Here is a 14,762-nt window from a genome sequence, read left to right on the forward strand (position 1 = left end):
TGACTTTTTCTTAAGGGAGCCAGCATGCAGGATGGTAACTTTTTTCTTTCTTTCTTTCTTTCAGGGAGCATTCTGGGGGCTAATGGTTGGACTCGTGTTGGGCCTTGCCTGTATGATTCCTGAGTTTATATATGGAACAGGCAGCTGCGTGGCTCCCGGTAACTGTCCCAAGATTATCTGTGGAGTGCACTATACATACTTTGCCATCATTCTGTTTTTTGTGTCCATAGTAGTAATCCTGGGAGTCTCCTTCCTAACGAAGCCAATTCCTGATGTTCACGTGAGTAATGAGTGATGACTTCATGCTCATTTAAAAATAACCTTTCTTCCTAACACGGTGGCTACTATACAGGCTAAGGCAATGGAACCGTTATAATACTAGAGCTAGAATCCAAACAAGCAATAGCTTCACAATTAGCATATGCAAAGCACCAGAGAATGAAGATGTAAGAGATTAGGAAATGAACTGGAAATTAAAAATCTTCCTAGTAGAGCTGGGGCATAACTCTATGCCACTGTTTCTGTATACCAGAATGACAGCACTTGGTGTTGCCTAAGAGACCAGGAAACACCACAGAGCAGAAGAGGCACCTGGGCTGGGCCAACTTAGGAGACACAACAAAAAACATCCACAACATGATCAGAGATAAAAATGCGCACAGCAACAGAGATGAGAACATAGAACATGCGATACTCATTTTTTGTCATTCAAATTGCCCATAGATAATACAAGTAATTTTCTGGGTTGGTAAGAAAGCGGTGAATTCCCACAATCCAGAGTTTTTAGTAAATACGTGAAGCTTATGCTTGCTAAGAGGGCAATTTGCAGTTGCCAGTTTTTAAGTTCTTGTATCTATGGGTAAAAAAAATTATAGTTTTATTAGTGTATTTAAAATATATACAAAAGTAGAAAGATATGAAGAGTTTCTCTGTGAAAATTTCTAATAGAAAAAAAAGAACAATCCAGATTTTTATCACTAAAAGAGTAAGTATATAATGAGGAAGCACTAATATATATTTAATCATGTTCATAGCATGACTGAATCAGGAAAAGACATGCAGAATATTATAATATGTTATACTATCATTTTTTATATAGAGACACAAATACATATAAACAGAAAAAAATTAAACATGAATCTGAGCTGGACGGGGTAGGGTAGCACATACCTTTAATTCCAGCACTCAGGAGGCAGAAGCATTTTGATCTTTGTGAGTTCCAGGACATCTAGAGCTACATAATAAAACACTGTCTCAAAAATAAACAAATAAATAAACAAACAGACCTGTAATTCTCAACAAAATTACCTGTAGAATGGGACAAACTGTGAGACTCTGGAAAATGCTAATCTTTTGAAAATATGAATAGTCATTATTTAGAAACATTGTTTCAGTTTATTGTTATCATGTAATAATACTTCTATGAATTTTGTGTTTATCATTCACAATCTTCTATGTCATTCTTACTTGCATATATACTGAAGGAGTAGCCTGTACAATATGTCTACTTTTGAAACTTGAAGCATAAGGCAGCTAAAAACAAACAAACAAACAAACAAAAAGCAAAACAAAAACAAAAAAATGAAAAGGAAAAAAAAGCTTTATTAATGATATGTTACCAGAATCTGTTACTAAATACTTACATTTGGTAGTGGAATTGAATAAAAATAACATAAGAAAGCATGTAATTACAAAGGAAAATGTAACATGAAATTATATGGCAATAGGAATAATCATAACTTATTACTAATTTTTAAGAACTTATCTCAAGGATCAATGAGATCATCATTGTGTTTAAATATATTGTGAGTTTTCAGTTCTGAAGTAGACTGATTAGTATCAAGAGCTATTTCACAGATAACCATGAAAACTGTTGCAAACTCTTGTAGCAAAGGAGTAATGAAACACCCCTAGTGCCCTAACAGGGGTGTGATTTTGCCAGATCCAGATAGTTTCTGCAAGTTTGTGTTGTTTGGAATTCTGGGGACTCTTCCGAGAGTATATTAATGCTAGTTCCCCTAAGAGGTTGTTGTGGGCTATTGGTTGTAATTTGTCAAGTAGTCGTGTGCAAAGAAGAAACAAGGAGAAGATATTAGATATTTTGACAGCAAATCTAAAACTCACCCCAAGGAATTCAACACACCTAATCAGCAGGAAGTAGTCTAAGGATAACAATGCCCTCTTTCCCCTTTATCCTTTTTTCTCTCCTATATAGTGTTAGAGAGCTAAAAGGGTAGCATAAAAGTGGAAGAAAGAAAAACCCATAAAGTTGCCAAAAGTCTGGCTACAAACAACAAAAAAGATTTAGTAGGAAAAATGATATTTTAAGAGTTTATTATGGTATAGCATAGAAGCACATAATTTTTATCTCAATAGCAATAAAGCAAGATAAATCTATAAAATAAAGCAAGAAAGCCATAGATAAAATTTACATGGCTGAAAATATTATGATTATATATTTAAAACCTATTGATACTTGAAACAATTTTCTTAGAATGACTAGTGAGCATGCAAATAATAATAATATTGATGATGTCATATATGTTCTTTACTTTTTTTAAGTTTTCAAGACAGGATTTCTCTGTGTAACAGCCCTGCCTGTCCTAGACTGGCAGTCTTTGAACTCACAGAGATCCACCTACCTCTGCCTCCCCAGTGCTGGGATTAAAGGTGTGTACCACCATGCCCAGCTTACTTTCAATTTTTAAAATATTTTTTGAGACAGAGTGTCACTGTATAGTCCTTGTGGTCTGGACTTTGCTATTAAAAATAGGTTGATTTGGAATACACAGATCTCTGCCTGCCTCTGCCACCCAAGTGCTGGGATTAATTAACAAACATAAAGATCAAGCATGAACAAATAAATTATATCACAGACAACCATCAAAGTGATATCAAACAGTTAAAATAATCATTGGTAGAAATTTGCAGATGAGTGTGGAAAGGCACATGAAAAGGTGGAATTCAAAAACAGCTCACAGACACTATCTAAGAATGATGGATCCTGAGAAAGAACTTAATACAAACATTTTATAGTAACTATTAGACCAAATCAAAGTCATCAGGATGCAGCACTGACAAAGGCAAGACAGGACACAGCAACGATTGCAGCCGAGCTCCTGTGTAGGATCGCTGCATCTGTGCCTTCCCTGACATCACAAACCCAGAAGTAGGAGTCTAAGAATACTGTTTGGAGTTATGAACAAATGTTAGAGTTAAAAACAAGCAATTCAAAATAGTTGACGTGTTTTGCTGAGAGAGTTTGTAGGAGACCTTTCCTTCTAACCTATACTGTTCTGGCTCAGTTATGTTTTTAAAACCATACATTAAACAAGGTATTGTTGGAACATGTTTTTAAGTGTTTTCATCACTGTAAACTTGTGTGTTGTCTGTGGCTAGCTATACCGCCTGTGCTGGAGTCTTTGGAACAACACAGAAGAACGCATTGACTTAGATGCAGAAGAGAAACCTCTAGAAGATGATAGTGCTCCTGAAGAAGGTACTATTTGGCTTACATCTGGTTTTACTGTAAGAGCACTGTGTATAGTTTGGCTATATGGGCTTTTATGGGTTATGTTTGTTTTTAAACCCACTAAATTCAGCTTCTGAGATTTACTTGTATATAAATATAAAAACTAAAAATTTTAAAACATGTGTTCAATATCTAGGTCTACTAATTATTAAATATGAAATCCATTTATTCATCTTCAGTCTCTGCCTGTCTATCCATCATCTGTTCATGAAACTGAGTGCCAGCTGCCAAAATAACACTTAATTACAGACTGCCTGTCTCTAATTACATATTGTGCTCAACAAATCGGTCTCGATTGGTCATGCCTGAGTGTCTGACATCATCTCCTCTCCACCTTTACTCTTCAGTATTCTCCCTAACACATCTTCTACTCAGGGAAGGCAGATTCCTTCATAGTCCTGATAAAGACTAAGCTAACCTGTTTTATCAATGAGCTAACTTTCAGGTTTGTTTCTCTTCATTGTTATCCTACTATCTTCTTTCATGACCTTTTCTCATTGGTATATCCTTCCACTATCAGTATCTGGGATTACTCTATTAAATACAATTTTATGTTAGGTTAGATTATAATTGGATATTTCATTAATTTTCAGCTTTTTACACACAAAGGTCATTTACTTTCTAACAACCCCCAAAATACTTTGCTTTGTCTTTAATGATTTTTCATAGATTATACCATTTAGAAACATGTCTTAATTTTTCCAGAGCCACAATGATCAACTTTGTACAAAAAGGTTTTGTATGTGATACCCTGTACCATTGGTACATATTTTTAGAAGTTTGACTGAAGGCTGGGGGCATTCTCTATACATGAACCATCTGCCACTGTTCTTTCAACTGTTTCCTTCTTCTAGCATGTTTACATGAGGTTGTTGGTGGCCTTATCTTCTATTTTTAAAACCTTATTGTGACATGTCAGTTTCCCTGTCCTCAGTTTCACTTATTTTTCTTCTGTTTATTGGATTCTTACCATGCAGAGTTTTCTATTTTATATAATCAGATTTAACCATACTTTCCCATAGAGTCCCCTGATGTTTGCTCACAGCCATTTGTAGGGCAGCAACAGCGATTTCCATATCCTGTCTTTGGTGATGACTTATTGATTCTTCTTGTTACAGATGAATCTGAGCAAGCCAGTGGATGTCTTAGGAGAGCATGTAGCGTATTCTGTGGTTTGCAGAACAAAGGGCCTAAGCTAACCAAAGAAGAGGAAGAAGCCCTGAGGAAAAAATTCTCAGACACATCTGAGAAGCCCTTTTGGAAAAATGTAGTGAATATCAATGCCATCATCCTCTTGGCTGTGGCTGTCTTTGTCCATGCCTATTTTGCCTGAACCCTGAGCGAAGCAAAGGACTGAGTTTTCTTTTGTAAAAAGTTTGTCATGTTCTAAGGTAGATGACCAATTGAAATGTTGTACAATTAGATTGCTATACATATGATTTCTTGCTTTTATCATGCCTTTGTGTTAATCAGATGAAAGATTCTTTTTTCCAGGTCCATTTAGATGGAAATAAAAAAATGTATATATTTAAGATAAACACCATGGTTTGTTGTAGTTAGCAATTAATATTAACTATTGATTTATCTTCTGGTAATGCTGCTGTTAATCATAAGCAGCTGTATAACCAAATCACCCACAGAGACTGGGTTTATTTAGTTAACCTAGAACACAATTCTGTGTAATAGCTACTCCATCCTAAACCTCCAAGCCCTCATAGTTTCTTAACATTTAGATTTCCTACATTATACTTGCTTTTTGTGATATCTTAGGTCCAATCCATCTCTCCACGTAGTTCCAAGATCTCTCCTCCAGCTCTCTCCTCTAAGCTCTCCTTGTGCCCTTTCTCCTCCCACTCATTTTCTATTTTCTGGCTCCTCCCAGCTCAACATTGTGTCTAGTTGCTTTATTTGGAAGTTTACACCAAGTTGAGACAGGATGCTTAGGATTGAAACCAGAGAGTGGGGGGAAGAAATCAGTATTTGAATGAACAAGGATAAGGTGTACCATTTTAAAAGAACATTATACCAACAATGGTTATTTGATATGTACACAATGGTTATTTGATATGTATTTGAAATGATAATCATGATCAAATTAACATATATGTCATCTGATTTGGTCATCTTTTGTGTGCCTATGGTGACAATTTTAAAATGTGCTCACTTAGTAAACTTCAGTTTACAATAGTATTTTTTGAGACTAGTCACTATAATTTGCATAAATTCCCAGAATTCTTTTTGTATCCAAAATTGTATGCCCTTTGCTCAATAGCTAACTATTTTAAACTTTATAACTATGAAAATTCACTATTCACTGGATATGATGTGAAGTCTTAGTGAATTAATATCCCCTAGTTGCAAAACAAGCTTGCCTTCTTCTATGCATATCTTCCGGAACAGTTTCTTCATAGCAATTATTTCTGTGAAGCAGGCTTCCTTCAGCACCCATATTTCCACATATTTGTAATGCATGTGTATATTCTACCTCCATGAAAGGGGAATATAAATGTTATAACAATGAAGGAATTAAAAAGCTTGACCTTGTCTTTAATGGAAATCTGTACCCTCATATGCATTCTTCCTCCCCTTCCCTCTCCCTTTCTCTCTCTCTCTCTCTCTCTCTTTCTCTTGTCTCAGTCCTAGAAAGGTTATGTGGCTCACTTATATCCACACAACCTGTTACTGGGCAGAGTTTGGTCATCAACCCACATTTTCCAATTCCACATGCCTTTATGCAAAACCTGGTTCATTTTTAGTGTGGGTTTCAATATTTAATGCTAATGGAAACAAATGGATTTGGCTACATATATTACAGTTTGGTAAAAACAAAAACAAACAAAAAAGTCTGTAGCTGGACATGCTGGCACATATCTTTGATCCCAGTACTCAGGGAGGTAGAGGCATATGGATCACTGTGAGTTCAAGGCCAACTGATCAAGTCCAGATTACTCTGAGTTCAAGGTCTACTGATCAAGACCAGGACAGCCAAGACTGTTACACAGAGAAACCCTGTCTGAAACAAACAAACAAACAACAAAACAAAACAAAAAAACAAGAACAATGGGTCAACAAGATGGCTCAGTAGATAAAAGCTTAATGGTCGAAGAGGCCCACCCACCTGCAGAACAGGTATGATGAGCAAGTATGTGGTGGAGAGAAGGGAAAGAAAGAGAAGCTGAATGGTTCGTGTACAATGAAGAGGGAGGTGAGGAACAGCGGATGTGACTGGCCTGAGCTGCCATGTGAGGCCATGGTGATGTCCTGACCCTTAGCCCTGAGGCAGCAAGGGTCTCTTTGATGTCCAGTACCCATGTTACCACCAAGGACTGTACAGATGTCCCTGTTCTAGGCTGGGAACTAAAAGACCAAATAATTAAAAATTAATTTTTTGAGGTATTGTTTCAAACTTTAAAGCACACGCCTGAACAAAGGCCAGTTAGGTGAAGACATATCCAGCCACCTGTAGGGAGGAACCAGCCTTACTTCGGTTCTTTTCTTACCCACTAGAAAAAGTTGCTAGGAAACTGACCCAGATCACAGCTCTGCCCTAGGGTGGCCAAACAAGGGAAGCCAGACTATTAATGGTTTGGGGGGCCTTCCTAAAGCCAATCAATTCAAAATGCAACATCCCCTTTTGTGTGTCAACCAATAGATTCTTGCCAGGCAGAAATTCCCTGCTTTGGGCACACTGGGAGGGACTGGACTCATTAAAATCAACTACCTAACCTGAGCACGAGGCTCTTTGCTCTCCATTGCTGTGGTGGTGAGGGTGTATGAGCCCAAGCTAGAGCTTGTAATAAAAGGATCCTCATTTATTTTGCAACAGACTCAACTCCTGGTGGTCTTTTGGGTTCTCCTGATCTAGGCACATTTTTTGGAGGTCCCACCAAGATTCTGAGATTTCCCAGGACCCCAGAGGTCCTGAGGGTCCAGGACCAGCCAGTTAATGCTCTTTGTCTCAGTGTCTCTGTTCAGTGTCCATGTTTGCGTCTGCTTTCTGTTCTGAAAATCTGTTCTGAAAAGCCTTGAGGTGTCTGTAAGAGCAGCAAGACTTGACTAGAGGGAAGTTATGTCCAGGGGGTTACAGCTGCCCAAGTTAGGGAGATATTCCCGGCTTCATCAGAATTTTGGTGGACACTCAGGTAGAGTCCCACCGTCAGGAGGTGGTTCAGTAGAACCCAACCACTTCTCTGAGCTTCCGTGGCAGGGAAATAAGAGTGGAAATCTGAAGGTCCGTGAGTCTGAGCTTAAAATGCAAAACGGCTACACTGCCACTTAGTTGGTGCTTGTCTTTCTCTTTTGTTCCTTGTGCTTATGAGAAACCTCTTCCGGGCGGATGTTGTGCCTGTCCTGGAGGAGGAAACTGTTTCCGCTTTTGCCTTCCCCACCTCAAGCAAAAGCGCTTGGTTTTGTTTTTGTTTTCAGTCACGGAGCAGCTAATTTGGGCGCATTTGTTTGTCTGTCTTATTCCTTGTGTTTTTGTTTTGGATTTTTTTTTTTTTTGTCTTTGTTTCAACTTGTGATGGACGCTATGGGACAGACTTCCTCTAAACCCTCCCTGTTCCTTCTGACATTTCCACCTGAGGTTCGTTCCTCCTCCCTGCGTTCCACCACAGTGGGAAGAAGCAGCAGGTGCTCCAGTGGCAGGTGGGGATGCGACAATGGGGCCAAGAATGAAATTGTCCTGGACCGCTCCCAGGCAACTAGAGGTTGCTGCTGAGTGCACCTTTGTCCTGGCAGCAGCCCTGGACCATCCGTTGCAAGCTCTGTTGTAGTTGGATGGAGCCCAATTTAGGGACAGGTCACCCCTAATGGAACAGGGCAGATGACCCACTGAGAGACAAGCCACTATCCCTTTGGTTTTTCCTTCCTCTTGCTTTCTTGTTGCATGCATTGTACCGGTACATTGTTTTCTTGTGTTCTTTTATGTTCTTGCTTGTTTGTTTACGATGGTCTCAGTAGGCAGGTGACCAAACAGCTGTGGGTGTATGAGTGGCCTTGCCTGACCCATACTCCCAACATTACAAGCTGGGGCACCTCTGGTTGTTGGAAGGAGCATGCCTTAGGGTGGGACAGGGAAACAGCCAAGAGCTGGGCGGGCTACATGAGCTTGCCTAGATTGATGGAACAAAGTGCTTGAAATTACGCTGCATCGATTCGGGGCAAGATGGCAGCGTCGGGAGGACTCTCATTCTGAGGAGCAGCACAGCAGGATTGGCACAGTGACCAGCAATCAGAACTCTCGGCCATAAAACACAAGTGATTGTGTTTCACAGGTGAGAGGATACCCCACGGTGGGGGATTCAATCAGCTTTAACTCACCCGGCTAAATCGTGGAAGAGATCCCGGTTCCGCCAGGCACTTGGTCGCCAGCCCAGAGCTACCCGCCAGCGCAATCTGGTCACGGTCCCAGACTGAACTGTGGGCCCACAACACCATAGACTGGATTTCCCAGTCGAGAGATAACCCCACGGAGCAGGAAACAATTGGGACCGACCCCAGGTTACCCAGACATCCCCTGGAAAAGACTCGGGTTCCGCGGGCACCCCAAGAGCCAGCCTGGACCAGAGCCGGGACCCAGGCGCCTGCACGGAGCCCTGCCTGTGCGCCTGATTCGCCGCATCAGAAAGAACTGTGGGCACCAGGGCACCAGGGCACCATACTGCGTATCTCTGGCAGGAGGAAACCCCCAGCGCAGGGGGGTCAGCAGCTCTAACGCTTAGGACACCCAGCACCAAAACACTTCCTGGACTCACGCAGACTCTAGTGCAGGCAGGAGCGCTGTGCTCTGCCGCCATTGTTGAGTTCCCCTAGGGCACTGGGACACACAGCTGCATCCTCAGACCTACAAAAGCCAGAGAGCCATTACAGCAGCCCTCAGATACTGTGCCAAGGATCAACCAGTTATCCCTAACTAGACTGTCAAAACTGTGGGAATCCCTGGTCCTTCAAGAGGGCTACACCCACAGCGTCTGGACCAGAGCAGTGCCTGCAGCCGCCATCCCAGACAGAGACACACAGCTTCTGGTCCAGAGTGAGGCACCCAGCCTCCAGACCAGAGCAGTGCCCCCAGGCACCAACTCAACCTAGGTGCACATTCTCCAGGTCCAGAGCAGAGCAATCAGCCTCTGGCCCAGAGACTTGCTGAGTGCACCTCCCACTTTCCCAGACAGAACTGTGCACCCCAGAATAACAGACTGAGTTTCCCTTTTGGGAGAAAACCCCACAGCTAGGGAATCAGCAGTTTCTTCAAGAGGACTGTACATGGAAATTTAGTGAGCAGCAGCACACTAAACTTATAACAAGAAACCCAGCAGTGGGGCAGCTGTCTTGAGAAATTCTGTGGGTAAAAGGAGATCCCCCCTGCCTAACATAGACCACAGCTACTACTCAGGGCTATAAACCTGAGGTGAGCAGTGGCAACTCCTGAGAAACACTGGCCATACAGTGACCATAACCAAAAAGCAGAGAAGGACTTCTTCAGGAAAAATCATCTTCCAGCCAAGGGGATACTCCCTACCTCAGGACTCCAGGAAGCACAGAAACTAACAGCCAACACCTAAATCAGCCCAATGGGTAGAGGTCAGCATAAAGGCTCAACCAACAAAAGACAGAGCGATATGGCATCTCCAGAACCCAGCCATCCAGGGGCGAACAGCCCTGAACAATGCAGCATAATAGAAAATCAAGAAGATGACCTTACATCTATGTTGATGAAGAGGATAATAGAGGAAACAAATAAAATATGTAAAGAATTAGAGGAAGATAAAAACCAAACAGATCATGGCTATCTGTAAAGAAATGGAGGAAGATAAAGACAAGCAGATTAGGGCCATCCGTGAAGAAATACGGGAAGATGCAGCCAAACAGCTTGTGGCCGTCAGAGAAGAAATAATTAAATCACTGAAAGAAATAAAAGAGACAGAGTTGAAGGAACTAAAAGAAAAAGAGGAAAATACAAGCAGACAGGTGAAGGAAGTAAACAAAACAACTCAAGACCTGAAGATAGAACTAGAAAAATTAAAGAAAACACAAATGGAGGAAATAATGGAGAGGAAGAATTTAGGGAAGAAAACAGGAACTACAGAGGTAAGCATAACCAACAGAATACAAGAAATGGAAGAAAGAATCTCAGGTGTAGAAGATACAATGGAAGAAATCGATGTATCTGTCAAAGAAAATGTTAAATCCAAAAAATTCCTGACACAGACCGTCCAAGAAATCCAAGACAATATGAAAAGACAAAACCTAAGAATAATAGGAATAGAGGAAAAAGAAGACTACCTTCTCCAAGGCCCAGAAAATATTTTCAACAAAATCATTGAAGAAAATTTCCCCAAGTTAAAGGAGAAGCCAATAAGGATACATGAGGCCTACAGAACACCCAACAATATGACCTTTTTATGACCTATTATTATGAGGCGAAAATCCTCCTGCCACATAATAATCAAAACAGTAAGTATACAGAACAAAGAAAAAATACTAAAAGCTGCAAGGGAAAAAGGTCAAGTAACATATAACGGCAAACCCATTAGAATCACATCTGACTTTTCAACAGAAACTATGAAAGCCAGAAGGGCCTGGACAGATATCATGCAGACCCTAAGAGAACACAGATGTCAACCCAGGCTACTATACCCTGCAAAACTCTCAGTCCTCATAGACGGAGAAAACAAGACATTCAATGACAAAAACAAATTTCAACAATACCTATACACAAATCCAGCATTACAGAAGACACTGGAAGGGAAAATACAACCCAAGAAAATTAGCTTCTGTCAAGAAAACACAGGAAATAATTAACCTTACTATAGCAAAACAAAAAGCAACCAAGCACACAACCTTATGAACACAGCCAACATCAAAATCAAAGGATCTAACAGCCACTGGTCATTAATCTCTCTCAACATCAATGGACTCAACTCTCCAGTAAAAAGACACAGATTAACAGAATGGATACGTAAACAAAACCCAGCAATCTGTTGCATACAAGAAACACACCTAAGGCACAAAGATAGACATTACCTGAGGGTAAAAGGTTGGAAGACGACTTTCCAAGCAAATGGACCCAAGAAACAAGAAGGAGTAGCCATTCTAATATCTGATAAAATAGACTTTCAACCAAAATTAATAAAAAGAGATGAGGAAGGACACTCCATACTCATCAAGGGAAAATTCCACCAGGAAGACATCACAATCCTGAACATCTATGCCCCAAATACAAGAGCACCCACATTTGTAAAAGAAACATTGATAAAATTTAAACCACATATAGATCCCCACACATTAATAGTGGGAGACTTCAACACCCCACTCTCAACAAAGGACAGGTCAACAAAACAGAAATTAAACAAAGAAACAATATCTCTGACAGAGGTCATGAATCAAATGGACCTCACAGACATTTACAGAACTTTACACCCAAACACAAAAGAATTTACCTTCTTCTCAGCACTTCATGGAACCTTCTCCAAAATAGACCATATAGTTGGTCACAAAGCAAGCCTCAACAGATACAAGAAGACTGAAATAATCCCTTGTATCCTGTCTGATCACCATGGAATAAAGCTGGACTTCAACAACAACAGAAATAGCAAAAAGCCTACACACACGGAAACTGAACAACTTGTTACTAAATGACAGCTGGGTCAGGGAAGAATAAAGAAAGAAATTAAAGCCTTTCTAGAACTCAATGAAAATGAAGACACAACATACCCAAACTTGTGGGACACAATGAAAGCAGTGCTAAGAGGAAAGTTCATAGCACTAAGTGCCTTCAAGAAGAAATTCGAGACAGCTCATTCAAGCAACTTAATGGCCCACTTAAAAACCCTAGAAAAAGAAGAAGCAGACACACCAAAAAGGAGTAGATGGCTGGAAATAATCAAACTCAGGGCTGAAATCAATCAATTAGAAACAAATAAAACAATTCAAAGAATCAATGAAACCAAGAGCTGGTTCTTTGAGAAAATCAACAAGATCGACAAACCCTTAGCCAAGCTAACTAAAAGGCAGAGAGACACCACCCAAATCAACAAAATCAGAAATGAAAAGGGGGACATAACTACAGACACTGAGGAAATCCAAACAATCATTAGGACTTACTTCAAAAGTCTATACTCAACAAAATTTTAAAATCTAAATAAAATGGACAATTTTCTTGATCGATTTGACTCACCAAAGCTGAATCAGGACCAGGTAAATCAATTAAATAGTCCTATATCCCCCAAAGAAATAGAAGCAGTCATCAAAAGTCTCCCATCCAAAAAAAGCCCAGGACCAGATGGCTTCAGCCCAGAATTCTACCAGATCTTCAAAGAAGAGCTAACTCCAATTCTCTTCAAACTATTCCACAAAATAGAAACAGAAGGAACATTACCAAACTCATTGATGAAGCCACAATCACCTTGGTACCTAAACCTCACAAAGACTCAACAAAGAAAGAGAATTTCAGGCCAATCTCCCTTATGAACATTGATGCAAAAATACTTAACAAAATACTTGCAAACCGAATCCAACACATCAAAGATATTATCCACTATGACCAAGTAGGCTTCATCCCAGGTATGCAGGGGTGGTTCAATATACGGAAATCCATCAATGTGATCCACCATATTAACAAACTGAAAGAAAAAAAAACCACATGATAATCTCCCTAGATGCTGAAAAAGCATTTGACAAAATCCAACATCCATTCATGTTTAAAGTACTGGAGAGATCAGGGATACAAGGCACATATCTAAACATAGTAAAGGCGATATACAGCAAGCCTATAGCCAACATCAAACTGAACGGAGAGAAACTTAAAGCAATCCCACTGAAATCAGGGACAAGACAAGGCTGCCCACTCTCCCCATATCTCTTCAACATAGTGCTGGAAGTCCTTCCTAGAGCAATAAGACAGTTGAAGGAGATCAAGGGGATACAGATGGGAAAGGAAGAAGTCAAATTATCACTATTTGCAGATGATATGATAGTATATATGAGTGACCCCAAAAACTCTATCAGGGAACTCCTACAGCTGATAAACACCTTCAGCAAAGTGGCCGGATACAAAATTAACTCAAAAAAATCAGTAGCACTCCTGTATACAAAAGACAAAAGGGCTGAGAAAGAAATTAGAGAAACAACACCATTCACAATAGCCACAAATGACATAAAGTACCTTGGTGTAACCCTAACCAAGCAAGTCAAGACTTGTATGAAAAAAATTTCAAGTCTCTGAAGAAAGAATTAGAGGAAGATATGAGAAGATGGAAAGATCTCCCATGCTCATGGCTTGGCAGGATTAACATAGTAAAAATGGCCATCTTACCAAAAGCAATCTACAGATTTAATGCAATTCCCATCAAATTGCCAACACAATTCTTTACAGACCTGGAAAGAAAAATTCTCAACTTCGTATGGAATAACAAGAAACCGAGAATTGCTAAAACAAACCTCTACAATAAAAGATCTTCTGGAGGTATCTCCATCCCTGATCTCAAGCTGTACTATAGAGCAACAGTTATAAAAACTGCATGGTACTGGCATAGAAACAGAATGGTGGATCAATGGAATCGAACAGAAGACCCAGAAATAAACCCACACACTTACGGACACCTGATTTTTGACAAAGATGTCAAAACCATACAATGGAAAAAAGATAGCATCTTCAACAAATGGTGCTGGTCCAACTGGAGGTCTACATGTAGAAAAATGAAAATAGATCCATACTTATCACCCTGCACAAAACTGAAGTCCAAGTGGATCAAAGACCTCAACATAAAACCAGACACATTAAATCAGCTAGAAAAAAAAGTGGGGAATACCCTAGAACTCATTGGTACACGAGAAAACTTCCTGAACAGAACACCAACAGCACAGGCTCTAAGAGCAACAATCAATAAATGGGACCTCATGAAATTGAAAAGCTTCTGTAAAGCAAAGGACACCGTCATCAAAACAAAGCGACTGCCTACAGATTGGGAAAGAATCATCACCAACCCTTTATCTGACAGAGGACTCATATCCAATATATATAAAGAACTAAACAAGCTGAAAAGCAATAAACCAAGTAATCCACTTAAAAAATGGGGAACAGAGCTAAAGAGAGAATTCTCTGTAGAGGAATATCGAATGGCAGAGAAGCACTTAAAGAAATGCTCAACCTCATTAGCCATTAGGGAAATGCAAATCAAAACAACCCTGAGATTTCACCTTACACCCATCAGAATGGCCAAGATGAAAA

The 14,762-nt window shown here is 40.0% G+C and overlaps 1 protein-coding gene across 1 annotated transcript; it reads left to right on the top strand.

Annotated features, from left to right (window-relative positions):
- Positions 1–64: 64 nt before the first annotated feature.
- LOC129675184 (solute carrier family 5 member 4-like) lies at positions 65–4,878 on the top strand (the record flags this gene model as incomplete). Its single annotated transcript, XM_055605185.1, has 3 exons — positions 65–280; positions 3,400–3,499; positions 4,651–4,878. Coding segments are annotated over 3 exons (531 nt in total), but the record flags the coding sequence as incomplete, so codon positions are not given.
- Between the last annotated feature and the right edge of the window lie 9,884 nt (positions 4,879–14,762).

Source organism: Psammomys obesus, unplaced genomic scaffold, assembly GCF_907164565.1.
Source record: "Psammomys obesus unplaced genomic scaffold, mPsaObe1.curated_primary_1811, whole genome shotgun sequence".
Classification (NCBI taxonomy): domain Eukaryota; kingdom Metazoa; phylum Chordata; class Mammalia; order Rodentia; family Muridae; genus Psammomys; species Psammomys obesus.